The 22,473-nt window shown below is 29.0% G+C and overlaps 1 protein-coding gene across 1 annotated transcript in view; it reads left to right on the top strand.

Moving 5' to 3' along the window:
• LOC111680493 overlaps positions 1 to 22,473 on the top strand; it is a 52,445-nt gene that overhangs the window by 18,913 nt on the left and 11,059 nt on the right. Inside the window, exons 2-3 of the mRNA XM_046952572.1 lie at positions 3,616 to 4,626; positions 4,794 to 4,995. Coding sequence (XP_046808528.1) covers positions 3,616 to 4,626; positions 4,794 to 4,995 — 1,213 coding nt within the window. The remainder of the gene's footprint in view (positions 1 to 3,615; positions 4,627 to 4,793; positions 4,996 to 22,473) is intronic.

The following is a 22,473-nucleotide window of genomic DNA, read 5'->3' as shown; positions in this document are numbered from 1 at the left end:
GGAGGGAAAAGTTATTATTATGAAAGACACCTGCCATTTATATAAATAAATATTTGTTTGTGTTGGTTTTTTGTAAGTTTATTTTGGATATTTTGAAAAAAATATTTGACCTTTGTTTGGGGTCACACCCACTGCCATTTTATTTATAGTTCAGTTCTAGTTCATTTCTAGTTCAGTTCTAGTTCAGTTTTAGTTCAGTTCTAGTTCAGTTCTAGTTCAGTTCTAGTTCAGTTCTAGTTCAGTTCTAGTTCAGTTCTAGTTCAGTTCTAGTTCAGTTCTAGTTCAGTTTTAGTTCAGTTCTAGTTCAGTTCTAGTTCAGTTCTAGTTCAGTTCTAGTTCATTTCTAGTTCAGTTCTAGTTCTAGTTCAGTTCTAGTTCTAGTTCAGTTCTAGTTCAGTTCTAGTTCAGTTCTAGTTCAGTTCTAGTTCAGTTCTAGTTCAGTTCTAGTTCAGTTCTAGTTCAGTTCAGTTCTAGTTCAGTTCTAGTTCAGTTCTAGTTCAGTTCTAGTTCAGTTCTAGTTCTAGTTCAGTTCTAGTTCAGTTCTAGTTCAGTTCTAGTTCAGTTCTAGTTCAGTTCTAGTTCAGTTCTAGTTCAGTTCTAGTTCAGTTCTAGTTCAGTTCTAGTTCAGTTATAGTTCAGTTCTAGTTCAGTTCTAGTTCAGTTCTAGTTCAGTTCTAGTTCAGTTCTAGTTCAGTTCTAGTTCAGTTCTAGTTCAGTTCTAGTTCAGTTCTAGTTCAGTTCTAGTTCAGTTCTAGTTCAGTTCTAGTTCAGTTCTAGTTCAGTTCTAGTTCAGTTCTAGTTCAGTTCTAGTTCAGTTCTAGTTCAGTTCTAGTTCAGTTCTAGTTCAGTTCTAGTTCAGTTCTAGTTCAGTTCTAGTTCAGTTCTAGTTCAGTTCTAGTTCAGTTCTAGTTCAGTTCTAGTTCAGTTCTAGTTCAGTTCTAGTTCAGTTCTAGTTCAGTTCTAGTTCAGTTCTAGTTCAGTTCTAGTTCAGTTCTAGTTCAGTTCTAGTTCAGTTCTAGTTCAGTTATAGTTTAGTTCTTGTTCAGTTCTAGTTCAGTTCTAGTTCAGTTCTAGTTCAGTTCTAGTTCAGTTCTAGTTCAGTTCTAGTTCAGTTCTAGTTCAGTTCTAATTCAGTTCTAGTTCAGTTCTAGTTCAGTTCTAGTTCAGTTCTAGTTCAGTTCTAGTTCAGTTCTAGTTCAGTTCTAGTTTAGTTCTAGTTCAGTTTTAGTTCAGTTCTAGTTCAGTTCTAGTTCAGTTCTAGTTCAGTTCTAGCTCAGTTCTAGTTCAGTTCTAGTTCAGTTCTAGTTCAGTTCTAGTTCAGTTCTAGTTCAGATCTAGTTCAGATCTAGTTCAGATCTAGTTCAGATCTAGTTCAGTTCTAGTTCAGTTCTAGTTCAGTTCTAGTTCAGTTCTAGTTCAGTTCTAGATCAGTTCTAGTTCAGTTCTAGTTCAGTTCTAGTTCAGTTCTAGTTCAGTTCTAGTTCAGTTCTAGTTCAGTTCTAGTTCAGTTCTAGTTCAGTTCTAGTTCAGTTCTAGTTTAGTTCTAGTTCAGTTCTAGTTCAGTTCTAGTTCAGTTCTAGTTCAGTTCTAGTTCAGTTCTAGTTCAGTTCTAGTTCAGTTCTAGTTCAATTCTAGTTCAGTTCTAGTACAGTTCTACACTATGCAGATTAAAGCGAATGATATATAATTTAACTTTAATTATATTGAACAATTTCGTAAAAGCATTTTATAAAGAAATCGACATTACGACTAAAGAACACACTCAAATAACGTTTGGCAGTTTTTTAAAATATTTGTAAGAATTCCGATATTTAAGCATTTAACTTTGCGCATGACCATGTAACGCCATCTTTTGTTTAAAATATTTCGTTACTAAAAACTCTCAAAAACAAAAGCTTTTGAGAAGTGTGATAAAGACTTAAAGCATTTCCTAGGAAATATCTAACAATTAGCAACAACAAACAAATAAAAATAATTTATAGTCTAAATTAAGTTAGTGCCATCAGCAGAAGTGTTTTGCAAATAAACAATAGTAATAATAGTGTTATAAAAATAGTTTTAAAAAGTTTCTGTTTTGCCGCAGTGACACTTAAATAAAATTATACGAAACTGAAAAGTATTTAAGAAAATTAAAGAAAAAAAACTATAATAAGTATGCAAAAGTGTAATTTGTTTTAAAAATTTCCATCCATAAATTAAAATAAAAGAAATTTCATACATAAATATATATTTAACTTTTTCCCTTGTGTAATGCTCCAAGTAAATGTAAAAGTTAAGTGTATTACATTAGTTTTGAAGCAAATACTCTTGACCTACGTCAATTATAAAATTCCGGCATCAAAACAAAAAAAATCAATATGACGTTTTATTAACATATACTCGGACGTAAATTTGTAAAAATACATATTCATTCATTGTTTATATGAACTCATATAAAGTTTTGCCTTTTTTTCGTTATTATTTTTATGGCTGTCAATTATTTGTACATGCAACAAATGTTTTGCATATATATACTATAATATTAAATTAAATTTTCGTTCCACCCTCTCCTCGGACATGACATCATTTGAGGTGTTGGTGTTATGTTGTCTTGTTGTTGTTTTTTTTAGGCTTGGGCCATACATTGTCTGTTGGAGTTTTCCTTCGTTATTTGTTCTACATAACGACATGTGGTGTTGTTGGCTAAAACACTTGTTCTTTTTTTACAACATTTTTCTATATTGTTCGGTATATTAGTTTTTTGTGTATTTTTTGCTTTATTTTTATGTGTCTAGCAAATTGTAAGACGATCAATAAATGTCCTCAATTTAAAATTTTCTTTATACTGTTAAATACATATGTACATATAAAATACATAATTAATTATATAAAAGTATGTATATATCTATTATATTTACACATTTTGTAGGTAAAACTACAAAGCAATTTAGAATTATTTTCAATAATTTAAAGTAGCCTATTGTTAACATGCTGTGGTACAAATTGCTTAAAAAATTAAAATAATATAAAAACAATTATGAATGTATATTCGGGCAAGGCCGACATGATACCCAACATAGCTAAATCGGCTGAGAATTTTATTCTTAGCCGATTGCTATATTTCAAAGTAGGTGTAAAACCAAAATTGTTGAATAACAACAAAGTTGTCATAAAAAACTAGTGTTAAGAAAACTGTTCTAGTTCTGTTCTAGTTCAGTTCTAATTCAGTTCTAGTTTAGTTCTAGTTCAGTTCTGGTTCAGTTCTAGTTCAGTTCAGTTCTAGTTCAGTTCTAGTTCAGTTCTAGTTCAGTTCTAGTTCAGTTCTAGTTCAGTTCTAGTTCAGTTCTAGTTCAGTTCTAGTTCAGTTCTAGTTCAGTTCTAGTTCAGTTCTAGTTCAGTTCTAGTTCAGTTCTAGTTCAGTTCTAGTTCAGTTCTAGTTCAGTTCTCGTTCAGTTCTAGTTCAGTTCTAGTTCATTTCTAGTTCAAAATAATAATCGGCAGAAAATTGTATTTGCGATCATATCTTAAAATTAGTGACTATTTTAACACGTTTAACATATTATGTATTTTATAATTTGTAACAACATTGCAGAATAGTTTTTAATAAACCAGCTACTTTCTATATCTTTTCTACAGAATAACACCAATCCTCCAACAAACGTAGAACATACCCCAGCCAAAATATCGAAAACATACAACGAAAACGAAGAAAATCTACGAGATTTAAACGAAATATTAGTAGTCAATCATACACCCACGACAGGCATATCTGTATCTGTAAATAATTCTAAAAATTTAGCAACAATTCATAACAACAATGAAGTCATGTCAACAACAACAACACCGACGACAACAATACCAACTAATCAAACAGCACCAATTGCACGTGAAGAAGATGCCGAAGAAGGATTCGATGAAACGTTTGAGGAGCAACAAAAGTGTAAAAACGAAATGATACCAAAAGCTGAAGGAGAAGAATATGAGGAACAGTACCAAGTAATCAATGAAATGGCGGTGCGTCGTACTGGTGGCGGTGGTAGTAAATCATCGCGTGTACGTAATTATTTGAAAAAATGTAAAGATCGCTGGTTGGCAGTTGGTTTGCATAATCAAATGCAAGAATATCACAATAATACAGGTCATGATCCAAAATCAACAATGTCTACAATAAATGAGCTAGATGTCAGTCAAGACTTAAGGCCAATAACAACAACATCAGCTAAAGTAACGGATTTTCCAAACAATAGATTGTCTTCAATGGGTGGTGCTAGTGAGTCCAAAGGTAGTCCCACTAATTGTGCCCTTGGGAATGTGAAGAAAATAGAAGACAAAAATAATGTTGACGATGACGACGACGATGATGATGATGATGTTGTTGATGAATCGTATGAAGATATTGATTTTGGTCTAGGTTCTGCATTAACCAAAACAGCAGCAGGAACAACTAAGAAAATTACAAAACAAGGTCGTAGTCGTAATTCTTCAACAAACATAAATGTTGTTGGCAATTCTGCTCAAATTGAAACACGACAGGAAAGGAAACATTTAAAGTCAATGGCCCAACAACAAAAACAACAAGAGCATGACCACGATAATATGGATGATGATGAAAAACATGTAGAACAATTAGTAGATTCTCAACAAATGGTACGTACTTGTACATATAAAACTATTAACTTGTTTTAGTTGTTTTTTATTTAAAAAATAAAATTAAAACTTTAACTTTGTTGTCTTAAGACCTTAAAATCGGCCCTGTTACAATTTGCTTTTCTTCTCCTTTAACGATCATCATCGTCATTCCTCTTGTCTTCCAGGAGTCTCATATTGCTGCTCTGATTGACAGGCATCTTGCATGCATTTATCCCGTCTTTACTCAAACAACACGTGCAGTTTTAATACGTGAGGCACGTGACGTTCTCGTGAAGATCTATCACGGTTGTTTGACAACATTTGAACGGCAATTCCTATGTAAATTTACAGAGATCGCTGTCATACTAAAGGAACGTCATCGTGTCGGTGAGGTGAGTTGATTGTTGTACAAAAAATTTGTAATGCTTTTTAGTTTTTTTTTTTAAGTTACAAACCATTAACTAAATGAGTAAAATGTCTAATATGTATTAAGTATTTAAATGACTTTTTAAAGAAACATATTTCGGTTATGAAGTCATTTGGTAACGTTGTTTTTTTTTTGCAATTTGCCTGGGAGATATAAGTATCAAATATGAAAAAAAACATACAGTTTTTATGATCTTTAAGATTTTTAATATATTTAACTAAGTTTTTGTGAATTTTTAGATATTATTAAACTTTAAAACTACTTGTTTTCAAATTTCAAGAAGTGTAGTTTATTAGACCAGATAAACTCTATAACTAGTTAAACTTTTATACTCGTGTGAGTTTAAGCTAGTGAAACAGTATATAAGTTTCCATTAAAAACTTCTCTTTTTTGTAGATCACGAAAAAGTCTTGTATAAAATATCACATTCCGAAATTTTTAGTTTAAAGTGTTAGCATTAATCTTAGGAGACCATAACTTAAATGAACCAATTTCAGGTATCATCTTATAATCATCGATCAAAGCAAATAGTTTGATTTTAATAAGGGTCGGATTCATTAAGTCGTTTTAATACAGCCCAAATGGACCTTCTTTTACAAAATGGAGAAAAACAAATTCTTGGACAGTGTTATACTATCCGTAAATAGTACCAATTCGATCTCTATCAGGTATAGATGGATATAATATCAATAACTTTTTACTTAAAGAACTCTAAACCTTTAATAAAAAGTACAATTAAATTATTTTATTTCACTTATCCAAAATTGTGATTATTAGTATTTTTCTGCAGAGATCATACCGGGACCAAAAATAGCTTATTTTGCAAAATTTTTGTCTGAAATTTCATTCGATAGAGTATCTAACAATTTGTTTTTTTACAAAGTCTAATCAGGGAACAAACCTAGAGATCTAGAGATGTGTTTTTTTTTTTTTGAATTCTGAATTCGAGTCCCGTTCGGGAAATATGTAGGCTTTGGAAGTAAGAAAAAAAGAGTATTGTATGGGGACATTCTATTTAAAGCTAACAGAAAAAAACTTCTGCAGGGAGTTTATAAGGACAGTACATCTAAAGAACTGTGTAGTTTTTCCTATAAATAGGCCAATCGATCGCAATTTTTTTTTCGGAGTTAACAAATTAAACATGATTACTTGTTATGCTATAGAGTTTGTTAGTCAAGTAACGCCAAAATAGCATTTAAATTACCTTCCTTTCATGAGAGTTATATTCTATTTTTTGAATACAACAAGATTAGATGGAAAAATGTTTTCAGGCAATTAACAGAAAAATAAAATTGTGAACTTAAATTTAACATAATTATAACACAGTTAACATGCAATTACATAGCGATACTTTTTAATACCATAACAAACTAGTCGAAAGTGACTCGTTATCTTCCAAACGCTAACATTTCTCAAAAAAAGCACATGCATGCTCTCGCATGCTAAAGCTCGCTAACTGTAAAAACATATGTTACTCTTCATTATAAACACTGGAAATTCCAGTTTGGAATACAGCACACACACAACATACCAGGGATGGCAAATTGAATTTTAAAATTTTACAAAACCGCTTTTAAAAGTGTACTTTTTGGATCAGATTTTATTAAATCTACATATATTTTTGCAAATTTATATCAATACACAACAAAAGCTTTTAAAGCTATTCTATAAATTAGATAAGGGATTAATGTATAATAAGGCAATACACTAGTATACAGTATACTAGTCCTAAGACAAATTAGGAAATACTTTAAATGTCTAGTTAAAAGTATTTGAAAACTTTAAATTTGTCATTAGACAAGTCAATATTTAATACCATTTATTCAATATACTAGTTCTTAGACTGGGTCAATCGACAGTCTATTGTCTCTTTATGGACTTGATGATAGATTGTCTAGTCTATAGAATAGTCCATATAGTAAGCCAAAGAATAGAAAAGCGTTCGGAAAACTAAAAAATACTCTATTTGTTAAATGGAAGGAGTACTGGAAGAGATTATAACCAGACAAAATCTCTTCCAGTACTCCTCTTCCGAAGTTTAGTAAAAATGTGACCGAAGCCGGTAGTTTTTTAAACTTTTTGTTAAAAATACAATTTTTTAATAATAATTTCATATTTTTTAATTTTGTACAAAATGGGTCATTGTTGTACCATTGCACTTTTAAAGATCGAATTGTACAAAAAAAAAAAGAAAGTACAATTGTACCAATTTTCCCAACCCTGCAACAGACTCGAACTCCATAAAATGTAAACAAAAAATCTAAACAAAACAATAAAAGCGAAAAAACACACACACACATTTCACAAAACGTGCCAATATTTCCAATGAAGTCATTGGGTTTGAATGTTGCCACAGTTGATGCAGTTTATCAGCTGCGTTTGCAGTGCTCAGTCGTATCTTTTCGAACGTTCGAAATAATAAAACGAAACTGAAAAAATACTGTTTACATGTAAATAGAAAGAGAGAAACGGTTCAAAACGGTTTTGAATATAAATTTTTTTCTAAAGTGCCTTAAATTGTCTTTTAGACAATAAAACAATTTTTTTTTTAATGTTTATATAGATTTGAAAGAAAAATTAATAAATATTTTTATAGAAAAACATAATAAAGTTATAAAAATATTAAAGTGATGTGCTAACACAAGTGTTATGAAAATGTTGTATAATTTTTTCATTTCAAATATAACAATTAATTCTTATTAAATCGAAACATATTAGGGAAATTTTTAAAATTTTAACTTTATTTTAAAATAAAAAAAACTATTTTATTTTAAAAATGCTGTTTACTTTTTTCACAAGAATATTACTGAATTAAGTTTTTATATCAATATTGAATTGAATTTTTTATTGTTGTGTGTTCAAAACTATTTTAAAAGTTTAATGTTTTTAAAGAAAAATATTAAAAAATATTAAAATAAATATATTTTTGCATAAGTGCCTAAATACTTAAATACAAATAATAAAGTGCTTTTAAATATAAAATTTACAAATTTTGTAAAATAAATTTAAATTATTTAAAAAATAATTAAAAGTAAAAAAATAATTAATAAATATAACATTGGATTAAAACATAAGACATTCATTTAGATTTTATCTAACTTTTTTTAATAGGTAAATATTAAAATTTAACTACTTTAAAAAAATTAAACAGTTTAAAATTTTTAAGCATAAATTTTTAAAAATCAAAAATTTTTAAACAAATTTTTTCAATTTTTACTAAAATTATAAAATTTTTACGGTTATACCAATACTCAGTTTAATGCATTTAGAACATATACATATATCCAGCAAACATTTTAATTTTTTTCAGTACTTCCTTCAGTACTTATTTCATTAATTATTTAGTAATGAGTGGTCATTATCAAACATTTTAAAGAATCATGCTGATATAGAGTAAATAAATTTGAATTTGTTGTAGCTATTCTTAAAAAAATTTAATTTCTGCTTATGAAATCCAGATTAACCAAATACTCCCCTGCAGGAACTGAAGCGATAATTATCTTAAAGCCATTTTGTACTATTACTAGAATAGCATACACATACACATCTGTTAAATTTAAAACAAATTGTAATAGTTTAATATTCAATTGTTTAATTGGTTTTAAAGGACCCAATTTGATTCAAGTGTACTTGTATAAGTCTAGAACTAAAGGTACTAATAGTTTTCAAACACATTAAAATACTAGTCTGATACTAGTTTCATTTCCTTCGGGGTCAGTTTAATGACCTAATGGAAAAAATATAAAATTTTTCTTAACAACCAGTTGTTATTTCACGTATTACTGGGTAATGTGTTGTTATTATCAAACACATTACTTATTTTAGTTCAATAGGTTCTTAATGGTAAAGATTGAAGTAATACGGAATTTCTTCTCAAAAAAAATCCATAAATTCTCAATTTTTAAAAAAATTTATTCGGTAAAATTTCTACTTATATTACAAATATTGATTATTATCATTTTCCATAATTCCAGTATTATTAAGTATTTTAATTCCGAAAATGTCTATATCAGTTTATACATTTTAGTGGTCGTGATTGTATATATGTGTTCCAAACCATGTATTTAATTAGGTTCAGTTAGGCTGGTATATGTCTATACATCAAATCCGAAGAAATACACCTAGGTCACTATCGGGCCTATCCTGAACGTAATTTCTAATCATTTTCCATTCAGTGTTGTTGCGGTTGTTATATCCGGAATAATACATATCACTCCAAAAATATTTAGACCTAATTTCTGTGAAACGTGACAATGGTATATGAAGTGTTCCAGAGTTTCACTGTCTTCCACATTTGTTTGAATTCGCACGACCAATTTTTTATTGTTGTTTTCGTAATCCTCTGTATTCCCTAAGAATTCATACCATTATACAACCTCGCACATGTTCATTTTGATGAGGTTAGTCTGCTCTCATTAGGGTCATCCATCTTAGTGGTTCTAATCATCGTTTCATTATTTCAATAGCCCTTATGGGATTCTCTGACCCATATTTTAAACTCTGCCCTCGTTGCGTCAAATGGTTTTGCGTTCGTCAGGTTAACCACCTCTTTGGATGCCTACTACTCCCGAGTGGCCTGGTGAAATCCATACTTCTGGCACAGTATTCGGTGAAGAGTTTTTAGCATCCAATAGGTCTTAAATTTAATTTTTTTTATTTGAAGTTACTCTGGTAGCTTCCTGGCTGTCTGTAAATATGTTAAGACCTTTGGGCGCCATTTTTATTCTAAATCAATTAACGCATTCCGTTATTGTTTGGACTTCTGCCTGGCAGCTTGTATAGTATATTTCTGGGTGTTCAGTATAGAACTTCAGGCTCACTTTGACCCACAATTCTAACAACTAATTTGCAATATCTGTGTCTGGTATGCGATCGAACACGTCTAATGATTGTCCATATATAGCCCCCCAATGGTCCAGTATGTGTGGAAAATATATGTACATATACAAACATATATTTTTGAGTATTTAAGATCAACATTTAGATGTGTTATTTTATTTTAATGAAGACATAAAAATCCATTTATCTTAGATTTTTAACGTACACATAATAAGGAAAAAACGTGAGCTATTTATATTATATAAAACGTCTTAAATATTAAGATATTTTCATCTTTACCTATACATGAAATGCAACATCATTAACTATCTATTGCTACAGCTTCATATATATGTTTACTACATCACTACTAATTTTTAATAAATATTTTCAAAATATATGCTTTTACGCTCACGCATTTATTTTAAACCATTTAACAATGACAAATAACGCGTTACAAAACTGCTGCAGAAATTTGTCAAATGCATTATAATGAAAAACTTACATTTACGCACTTTCTCATATTTGTAATATATATTTATCGTGACGAAATTTTTGAAGTAAAAAAAATTGACAGGTTAATTTTATTGTACAAAAAGCAATCTTTGTTAAATGAATTTAACAAAGATTTAACACAGTAATTGTTTAATAAGTGAAATATATTTAACTAGATACTTAAATAGGGGGGCGTGAGAAAGTTTTAAATGAGAAAGAAAATATTGGTTATGCAATGTTTTGAAAATATGAAATAATTAAGTAAAATTAAGGAATTATTTTAAAAACTACATTACAATTTACAATCAATGTCGTATCGTTGTATGTGAAACAACTTTTTCAACAAAAATTTTTTGAAATAAAAATAAATCAATATTTAAAAATTTACTACGATACAACTTAACAACACCGATTGTAATTTGGACAATTGAAAATTTAATTTTTGTTTAGTATTGGTCCTATATCCATCTTAAACAATATCCCGTCTAACCACCCGTCCATGTAAACCTTGTAATCAAATTATAGGAATTATGTTTGGATATGAAATTGGGTACAGGATCGTATGTTATTCCAGGAACGAAGCATATTATTAAAATCGGCCAATTATATCATCTAACCTCCTTGCAACTGATCTCTCCGAATAGGGGTGATGAAAATTGTTTTAAAGATCACAATTTTAATGATAACACTAGACAACACTAAAAATGCCTTTTAAATAAAAATAGCTGATACCTATGTATTTCCATCCGCTGAGTTCAAAAATTTTTATGCAAATTTCCGGTTAGCTCTAGTTTCCGAGATATTGTGGTTTTTTAAAATACGTTATTTATCTATTTATCGATTTATCTACATAAAATTATCTTTCATTAGATTATAATCATGCTGACAGTTATTACCGAATGCCTTGGATGTACTGCAGCGAAGTAGAAAAATTGTACTTTTTTGTTTTGATTTTATTTTACAATATAGTACCAACACATAATAATAACATCAATTTTAAATAAAAATTTGAAATCCGTTAAAAAATTTGTGAAATATTTTGAAAAACATTCGTGATTTTGGGTTAATATGTCTTTTAACTTTTACCAATATTTGTTTTTCATATATCCTGATACATCGCATTTATCCAATTCAATGTCGGTATCGTATTGTTGTATCATGATATGTCATTAATATTTTGCAGACAAACATTATTGATACAAAACCAAAGAATAGCAAAACCTTACAACATACAACATTACGGCACCGATTGTGAATTGTGTAATATTTTGACTTCATGAGTATGTAAAAATACCAAAAAAATCAAATTTTAACCGAAAATGATATTATTGGTTTATGTTGGAGTACTTTATGGAAAAACTCAAATATATTTTGACATTAATAGTAGTGTTATAAGAATAAAACAAAACAAGTAAGAGTGTTATATTCGGCTATGCCGAATCTTATATACCCACCATCAAACCTCGCTTGAGCGTTAAAGTCATTTTCTCAAGGGGATAGGGTCAATTATGGACCGATCCTCATAAAATTTGGCATTGTGATTTTTGATCATAAGAAACTTACTTATGTCGAATTTTATCGCTATATTCGTATTTTTAAACAAGTTATGACTGTTCGAGGGGCCACTTGTATGGGGGCTATTCAAAAGCGTAGACCGATATTGCCTATTTTCAATACCAAACAAACCTTACCTATAAGAAATATTTATGTGAAATTTCAACCCTCTCGTGCTTTCAACAGACATACAGACGGACGGGTAGAAATGGCTAGATCGTCTTAGAATTTAATAGGTACTCACAATATATATACTTTTGGGGGTCTATGACAAATATTGAAAATATATTCAGTCCAGTGGCAATCGAGACCTCGACCTTCGGACAGATAGACTTTTTAGAAACACTGGAAACTTATCAATCTTTAAATTAAACTCACAAAAAACTTATGTAAAAGTAAAATAAGAATCCAAAGTTACGATCTATTATATTATTATACTATTATTATATTTGTGTGCCATTAGAATTATAACACATTATGAATGTAGAGCAATCAGGTCATTGATATTTAATTAAAAAAAAACTAAACAAAATAAATCAATAATCAATATAACACATAATTGTACGTTTATTGACCTACCCCAAGATATTATTACGTATTAGCACTCAAACATACAGACTAGAAAAAAATATGAATAAACACACACAAAGTCTAGGAGGTAAACTGATGTACATACGTATAAAGTATATATAAGTATATATTGTATATATGTATATAAGTAAATATTTGCAGAAGTGTTTAAGTGCATGTATGCATAAATGTTTCCATAAACGTCTCTTTTCGCTAACGGCTGACTCATTTTACTCACACTTATGGTCGTTCGATCGGTCGTCCATTAATTTCTCATATGGAATTCGGTTGAAATTTAAAACAATTAACAAAAACATTAAAGCCAAAAAAAATTGTATACAATTGTTAAACATTATTTAATGTTTATTAACGTTTCTTGCTTTACTTTTTATACCCTACACCACAATAGTGGTCAGGTTATTATGCGTTTGAGCTGAAGTTTGCAACACCCAAAAATATTGGGTCTATACCCATCTTAAAGTATACCAATAGGCTCAGATTTTTTTTTCTGAGTCTATTTAGCTATGTCCGTCCGTCTGTGTGATCATGCTAACCTTGTGTGCGCGCTACAGGTCGCAAATATTATTTGATGAAGTTTATTTCTTCTAGCCCCCTACTACCGTTCCCTCCGAATATTGATATTGAGCTCATAATTATATATATCCATAAAAATCGTCAAGTATAAATGCTACTGCCGATTTTCGTAATGATCGTCCGTCTTTTGACTCTAGCCCCCACATATAAAGTGCCCTTTAGAAAATGACAATGCGTTTGTCAAAATTCATTAATAAACACTTACATTACGATGAAATTCTATATTAATAACTTTAATATAATCATAAAACCATTATAGAGGGATAGGTCCATATTTGAATAGTCTCCGTATAACCCCTCTTTCTGAAATTGACTTTTTGTCAATAACTTTTTAAAATAGTTTGGAATGAAGGCGATAAACAACTTAAATGTTTTATTATTTCAAACAATTAACAATTTCTACATACTATTCACTGGTGTAGGGTATCATAAGATCGTTCATGACCGACATGACATTCTCACTGGTTTCTTTTGATAATTGTTTTATATGATTATAATAGCGCCAAAACGGTTAAACGGAAAACAAATGCTAAATTTGTTGTAATTTTTTGGGGCATTAAAAGACCTGCCTGGTTGCCATATCTTTTTGTTTTTTTTTTTTTTTTTTGTATAATGGTTGCGGGTGTTGAGACACAATCACGATTTTCAAATTATAAAATACGCAAAAACGTATTTCTGTTCGTACATTGACTTTAACAGCCAAGAAATAAACGTAGTAACCGTATAAATAAAAGTTAAAATAGTGTTAAACTTTTGAATGCTTTGCTAATGGTATTTTGTTTATTGTTGTTGCATTGTTTTTTTTACTTAGCAAAAGTGGCAACAATTTATCATTATGAAATCTAAGAAATGTTGTAAAATTAACTGTTAAAAAAGGTTAAGGTCCCGCCGTTAAAAAATGACTTTTGCATGTAAATTGCATTGACATTGAAAGTGAAATGATTTGTAAGTGAGAAGAAGAAAATCAACATGAAATAATGCTGCTGCACTAACTATGCTTGTTTTTCAATTGTTAAATGATTTAAAAACATTGTTTTTTTCTTCTTGTAGTTGTTTGTTAAATGATTTCCATGGAAATGTTTAAATTGTAAATGATTTTTTTTCTCCTGGACTACTTGAAGTAAAAACGTTAAATAGCGGTGAATTGATGATTTTTGTTAAATGTTATAAATGGCCTTAAGGGGGACACAAAATTATTATTTAAATTATTCATTAAATTTTAAGCATTTGTTTAATAGCATTTTGTGAATTTAAGGGTTTTTCAAGCAGTGTTTAGGATATGAGTTCATTTTCATTCGACCGGAACATCACTCAATCTCTTCGTCCTGTCAGGGATTTTCACTGACAAGTTTGTAACTGGGCTCAGTTACTTACAGTTCCATAGACTTACACAGCGTTCCCCTATAGTTTCAGATACTTCCAATTGGTTCACCTTAAAGAAAATTCGATAAATTAAAAAAAAATCGATTAATTTTTTATAATAGAAAATTATTGAGAAGGTTTCTGTTCTTATTTATAGGAAATTTCCGATAAAATTTCTTTTTATGGAGATTTTTCGATTACTTTACATTTTTTTGGATTATTTTACAATTAAAAATTTAGATTTTGAGAAAATTCTTTTCAATAAAGTCTATGGAACTGTCAGAAAATTTCCCTGACAATTTCGTAACTGGGCTCAATTACTTACAGTTCCATAGACTTACACAGCGTCTCTTTATAGTTTCAGATACTTTCAATTGGTTAACATTTAAGAAAATTCGATAAATTTCAAAAAAAAATTCCGAAAAATTTCTTTTTATGCAGATTTTTCGATTGTTTTACATTTCTTTTTCGATTATTTTACAATTTACAGAAAATTTTAATAAAACTTTTTTTAGATTTTTTTCGATAAAATTACTATTTATTGCAAATTTTCGATAAATTCTCTATTTATAGGAAATTTTCAATAAATTTTTTAATTATTGGTTATTTTTAATAAATTTTCTATTTACAGGCAGTTTTCGATACATTTTCTATTTATAGGCAATTTACGATAAATTATCTATTTATGGGAAATTCTCGATAAATTTCTATTAATTTTATATTAATAGGCAATTTTCGATAAATTCTTTATTTATGGGAAATGTTCGATAAATTGTCAATTTACAGGCATTTTTAGATGAATTTTCTATATATAGACGAAATTTTCGAAAATTTTTTTATTTATAGGAAAAATTTGATAAATTTTCTACCTATAAAAAATTTTAGATAAATTTTCAATTTATAGGAAATTTTCGATCAATTTTCTATTTATAGGTTTTCGATAAATTTTCTATTAATAAAAATTATAGATAAACTTACAGAACAGTTCTCATAAAAATTTTGATTTTAAAGGAAATTTTCAATAAAATAAATATTCCATGATTTTTTTTTTCTTAGAAAGTTTTCAATGAAGTTTTTTTTATGGAAAATTCCCGAAAAGTTTTCTTTTTATGGACAAATCTTGATAAATTGTCCTTTTTAAATAAAATTTTCGATACTTTTTGATTTTTATAGAAAAAATTTCGATAATTTTTCCTTTTTATAAGAAATTAGCGATATTTTTCTTTTTATAGAAAATTTTTAATAGCTTTTCCTTTTATAAAAAGTTTTCGATACATTTACTTTTTTATAGAAAGTTTTCGATTAATTTTCATTCTTATAGAAATTTGTTTTTCATTAATTTTCTTTCTTATAGAAAGTTTTCTAAAATTTCGATAATTTTTATTTTTGAACAGATAATGCTGAAACATTTTTTTTAATAGAAAAATTTGGTTAATTTTCTTTTGTATAGATTGTTCGATAAATTTACGTTTTATCGAAATTTTTGAAAAATATTCATTTTATAGGAAAAAAAATATTATTTTTGTGAAATTTTAAACAAATTTCCTTACTATGGCAAAATTTCGATAAATATCCTTTTTATGGAAAATTTCGGTAAATTCATTTTTTTCTGGGAAATTTTCTATAAATTTTCCTTTAAGGGAAATTTTTGATAAATTTCTTTTTTGATAGAAAATTAAAAAAAATTTCTATTTTATAGATAATTTTTTTTTATAGAACATATTTCAAAAATCTTCCTTTTAAAAGAATACTTTTAAAAATTATGTTTAAATAGACAATTTTTGCAAGGTTTTTTTATAGAACATTTCAATCATTAGAAAAATTTCTGCAAAGAGAATATTTTTGATTAATTTTAATAGAAAATCTTCTATAAATGTCCAATCTAGAAAATTATTCATTCGTTTTCTTTCTATGAAAAATTATCGACAAATTCTCTTTTTATAGAAAATAATCTATAACTTGACAAATTTTCGTTTTGATTTTTCTCTATTGATAGTAAATTAGTAATGATATGTTTTCTCGAAATTTTTTATAAAATTTAAAAATTATTTTCTTTTCTATACGTTATGAGTGATGTGAATTTAATAATTATGTTTAAATTACAACAAAGTATTGAAAGATATTTATGTTCAAAACATGTAGAAAAACATTCAACAGTACAATTATGTAAATAAATATTAAAGTTAAAGAATATTTCATAACCTACCTCCATATGTTTTGAATAAAACACCATATAGATCAAGTGTTAACATAACTGTAAATTCTGTTTTATTTATTTCAAATTATTATTTTCAATGATTGGGATAAAACCAAGCAAAAGGCATGAAAAAAAAAACTTTTTCATTCTCACCCCAAAGCAATAATAAAAATTCTTCACACAGATACCACAAGAGTGATGAAGATAGAAATCTTTATTTAATGAAGTACGACAATGAATGAGTTGTATCTATGTAATTTTAGTGAAGAAGTATTGTAATAAGTAGATCTAATTTAATTAGTTTTCTGACCCACATATCAGTTTGAATTACGCCAATAACGTTGGCATGAAGTATCTGTGGATGAGTATATTAAATGAATGTTGTATTTTGTATTATTTGTTTGGGTTCGTTCTTCCCAATTACTTCTACTTCATAACATTATGTTTCTTTTCTTTAAAATACTATTACGATACATTCGTAATAGCCATAGCCGAGTATAAGTAAGAATAAAATCCATAAGCTTTTGGAATTTATGCAATATCTTGTCTAATTGGGTCGAAGTAATATTATACAAGAATAATTAACTTAGTTGTTGTTGAATTATTTACTTATTATATAATATGTGAAAAAGGAAAGAATTAGTTTATAATTTGCATATAATTAGTTGGTGGAAAATGTTCGTATAAACTTTACAATTACTTAGAATTGAGAACGAATATGTTACATTCTAAACAATGGAATTACATATTATTTTTTTTATTAATTTAAGGCATTTATATGCTTAATTAATTTCTAATTATAGGGATTTATAAATATTTTTATTAGAATTAATGGAAACTAATTATTATATAGTTTTTACTATTTGATAACTATAATTAGCAATAAACTTTATAAGATTAAACTAATTTTTGAGGAATTTAAATCGTACAGTGTATGTACTTTAACTATACCGAACTTATAGGAATTATATCTATAAAGCAGGAAACCTATTTTTGATTCTCAATTTTTGCACAAACAACATTGACATATGTGACATATAGCAGATACTTTTGGCTCCGCTAAATAAGATCGTTAGCTAGTTAGTTAGATGGATAGATAGATAGATAGATAGATAGATAGATAGATAGATAGATAGATAGATAGATAGATAGATAGATAGATAGATAGATAGATAGATAGATAGATAGATAGATAGATAGATAGATAGATAGATAGATAGTTAGTTAGTTAGTTAGTTAGTTAGTTGAAAGGAGGAGGTATATACATCAAATATGGAGAAATAGTTTTTATTTCCCGTAGCGTGCAGAAACACCTTATGACTACTTTTCAAACTAAGACCCATAGGCAACTTTGCAAGGTTTACATAATATTCCGTGGATGTGTTTATATATATACTTCCGGGCTTTATGATCCAGGTTTCAAAATATTACAAGAAGTTATGGTTTTTCTGCAGGTTTCATCTCCTAAAAGATGACTCTGTTTGCTTTAGGGAATAAGAAGTAATATGTTATACCATTCAAAGTGTTCGGGTACAATGGGGGCTTTGTTGAAATTATTTAAAATTTTTTATCGAAACAAGCATACGACTTATCATAAAGATCTATGTATAATCAATTGATATTATTAATACAACATACATATCATTAATAAAACATACCATAAGGTTATGAAGTCATTTGTTTTGTTTAAATTGCATGATGCGGCATTATTCAAAAGTAGGCGCAGTAAAACATTATCTTAATTACTTTCTTCCCACTAATTTTGTTGTCACTTTCCCCAATAGATCTTCAGTTAATATTTACTTAGCAATATTACCCGGTAACGTTCAAAGTAATGTCTATAATTGTTTGTTTTAGAAAACATAAAAACTAAACAAATAAATTTCTAAATTCTTGCATCTGCATGAAGAGTTCAAGTTTGATTATTTTGGCTTTTCAATAAACTCCACTAAATGAATTCAATTTCAATATAGTGTAAAATAAATTTACAGCAAAATTGCTAGATTGTACAAATGAAAAAAAAAAAAATCAGCAAAAATAAATTCATAGAACATTTTAATTAATACATAAATAAATTGCATACAATTTTACTTTGAAAAAACGCTGGAAAAAAAAACCTAACATGAAATCTAAACAAACCACACATTAAAACTATAAAGAAAAACAATAAATATTGTTTTTACATCTTTCCGGTCAATGCAAAAAACACTCTCCGAAACTACAAAAATTCAAGAAATATACAAAAGTACATATTATGATACTAAATGTGTATAAATGTATGTGTGTTTGTATAAATAAATGTACAATGTATAAATATTTGCCAGACATTTGTACCGGATAGGCAGACAACAACACATTGCTTCTTGTTGTTTTTTGCTGTTAATGTTTATGTTGTTGCTGTTTTTTTGTTGTTGCTGTGATTGTTGTTCTTGTTGTTGTTAGTGGTGGTGGTAGTGGCTGTTATTTTAGCCAATGTTGAAATTAAACAAATTCAAAACACAAATCTAGCATTAATGTTAACAAATTCGAAAACAGCATGTATTAACATGAACGTGAGCATTTTGGTTAGTCGTTTGTTCGGTCGGTTGGTCGGTCGCTTCACTATGACTACACAACTTCTGCCCAAACAAATAACAAACAAATAAATGCATTTGAATAGTGCTTGAGCGGAAAAGCAGCAGTGACAAGAACACAAACAAAAAAATAAAAATATCCACGATGAGCTGTATATGCAATCCAGAAGAGTATTGGTTAACTTTCTGGCTGCACACAACCCCACAATTGTTGGTAAAATTTACATACATTCAAAGCGAGTTAAGCAACTGCAACTGCAGAAACAGGCAGAATAGAGAAAAAGATGACACATTTTTTGTTGCTTGAAAAGATTGGAAAAAAGTACCCAGAATATTAGCAATTGATTTTCAATACCAAAATATTGCAACACCCAGACTAACCTCGAACTTCCTCATTCTGAGCAGGCTTATTGTCATTTTTGTTGTATTTAATTCAGTTCTCGTTGCGTTAACCTGACGGTTTTGTATTCGTCAGGTAATGTTTTCTCAAGATCCCTCCTCTCATAGACTATCCAATGAGATGTTACGATTACTTAAAGTTATGCCTTGCTTGTAGTTGGTATCGCCCTGATTGCCTTATGGTTGTCGGAAAATAGGTTCCAACGTATGTTAATTCTAATGTGATTTTCCAATCGTGATCAATACCTAATAATTTCCTATCATTCTACATCTGTTTGTCGATACTTCTGATGTTTCTGTACAATCGTCCAATATGCCCAGTATGCTAAGATGAAGTTATCTATATAATCTTTTGGTTAATGCTTGTCATACGATCCACTCGTCTGCAATCGGAATATACTTCAATCTTTGCTTTAGTGTATGTGGTATTTCCATTTATTCTACCAATAATCGGTATCGTATTTTTACAAGAAACACACTTTCCCGTCTTCGATGAAACCATCTAAAGGCCCTCTTCCATAAATAATTTGGAACCCTGTCCAATAGACTTTTTCTGATCTGAGATCTGTATGAGTTAGAATCATAATTTAAACAAGTAAGAAATTATAGTCGGGCGAGGCCGACCTATTATACACCTTTGTCAAAAATATAATGAGATTTAGTTGCCATAATAAAGCATTTAAGTTGAATTGTACCTTGTCTTAGATATACATACTTAAGCCGTTTATTGTTGAATAAAATTGTGGACATTTAAGTGAAATTTTGATGGGGGCTTTTCATAGGGGCTAAGGTCATATAAGAACCTATTATTATGGAATTCGTGGGGGTCATCAAATCTTGTATACAACTTGGTTATTGCAGCTTTTTGTCGAGATATGAGTATATTAAACATAATTATGAACTTAAAAGCCCTATTCAGCGGGTTCAGTTGTATCGGGGCTAGGTGAAATAATGGACCGATGGTAACCATATTCAATAGGCTTCGTCTACGATACCATAAAAGATCATGTGCCAAATTTCATTGAATTATCTCCAAAATTGCGACCTGTAGTTTGATTACAAGTTTTAAAAGCCCTATTCGGGGGTTCAGTTGTATGAGGGCTAGGTGAAATAATGGACCGATGTTAACCATTTTCAGTAGGCTTCGTTTACGATACCATAAAAGATCATGTGCCAAATTTCATTGAATTATCTCCAAAATTGCGACCGGTAGTTTGATTACAAGTTTTAAAAGCCCTATACGAGGGGTCCAGTTGTATAGTGGCTAGGCGAAATAATGAACCGATGTAAACCATTTTCAACAGACTTTATTTACGCTACCATAAAAGATCATGTGCCAAATTTCATTGAATTATCTCCAAAATTGCGACCTGTAGTTTGATTACAAGTTTTAAAAGCCCTATTCGAGTTAAAATCATCATTTAAACTTAAAATATATCACACGAAGCCTAAGTTTGGGTATTTATAAATTTCTTTCAAAACACTTTCTTTCAAAAGTCTCATCCCTGACACTTTTAAGCGGCAAGAGTGACGCCAACAACAAGCAACTGAAAAAACCCCAACAACATTACCTACAACTCGTCTTAATCGTACTAATGTTGGCAATTGAAAATACAAATATTTATGTAACTGTGCGTATAAATAATGAGTTTGTTTGTAGTATAACAAAAACAAAACGTACGAGTATGTAAGACGAAATATATGTACTATTCATTATCGCCAACAAATGCCGGTACATTATTGCTGCTGCTGATTCTAACATGACGTTGTTGTTGTTTTAATTTTTCTGCTATTGGTGTTATTGTAATTGTCAGTGCTTTTTTGTAGCCATTCGTCCTAACAAATGTCTAAATAAACGTCTTTTTAACCGATAGCATAGACAATTTGTGGCATTCGATTGGCGGTAGCAAATGTATTTCATAATGTGGTAAAAGCACGAAAAACAAATTGCAAAATAAGAAAAATATAATATCCAAAGAAGGTTCAAAGAACTTTTCCATATTTTCTTCGTTCGTTGCGTTAAGACAAAAAAAAACAAGACAAGGCGTTAAAGTATCTGTTTAAATGTATTTTCGATTGGATTTTGAATGGATTTCAGTAGCGGTATTGTAAATATAAATGACAAATGTATTTATGATACATTTGGATTAGAGGATTTGCTATTATTTACGAATGCTTTTTCAATTTTACTTTTATTGAGATTTTGGTCTATGAGTAATGCATCTGTGAGAAGGTATTTTGCTAGGATGACGAATATTTCAAAATATTTATAACATAATGTTCAGTATCCAGTAACAGTAATAACAATTGATCGATATTCATTTTAATTTGCCAAACATTTTTTCTTGCGACTCTATTTTAAGTTGGAAATTTACTACTTGGCATCTGTCAAGCCCTTTTATCATGATTGACTCGTTCGGTATGACTGATGTTCATAGAGTTTCATTTGAGTTAAAAAAGTTAATCTTTCTATTATTTTTCGGAGTATCAAATAGGAACTAACCGTTAGAAGGTCCCAAAAAATTTGGTATATAAATCGGAAAAACAGAAGTTATTATAAATATGTAGGTATATATGAAAATGGAATCAGTAACAAAAAGGTTCCGTAAATAATTTCTAGATCAGTACTAGTTCTAGTTCAGTTCAGGTTCAGTTCTAGTTCACTTCTAGTTCAGTTCTAGTTCAGTTCTAGTTTAGTTCTAGTTTAGTTCTAGTTTAGTTCTAGTTTAGTTCTAGTTCAGTTCTAGTTCAGTTCTAGTTCAGTTCTGGTTCACTTCTAGTTCAGTTCTAGTTCTAGTTCAGTTCTAGTTCAGTTCTAGTTCAGTTCTAGTTCAGTTCTAGTTCAGTTCTAGTTCAGTTCTAGTTCAGTTCTAGTT

Source organism: Lucilia cuprina, chromosome 5 (assembly GCF_022045245.1).
Source record: "Lucilia cuprina isolate Lc7/37 chromosome 5, ASM2204524v1, whole genome shotgun sequence".
Classification (NCBI taxonomy): Eukaryota; Metazoa; Arthropoda; class Insecta; order Diptera; family Calliphoridae; genus Lucilia; species Lucilia cuprina.
The sequence above is the reverse complement of the archived record's forward strand: the minus strand, read 5'-3'. Positions and strand labels throughout refer to the sequence as shown.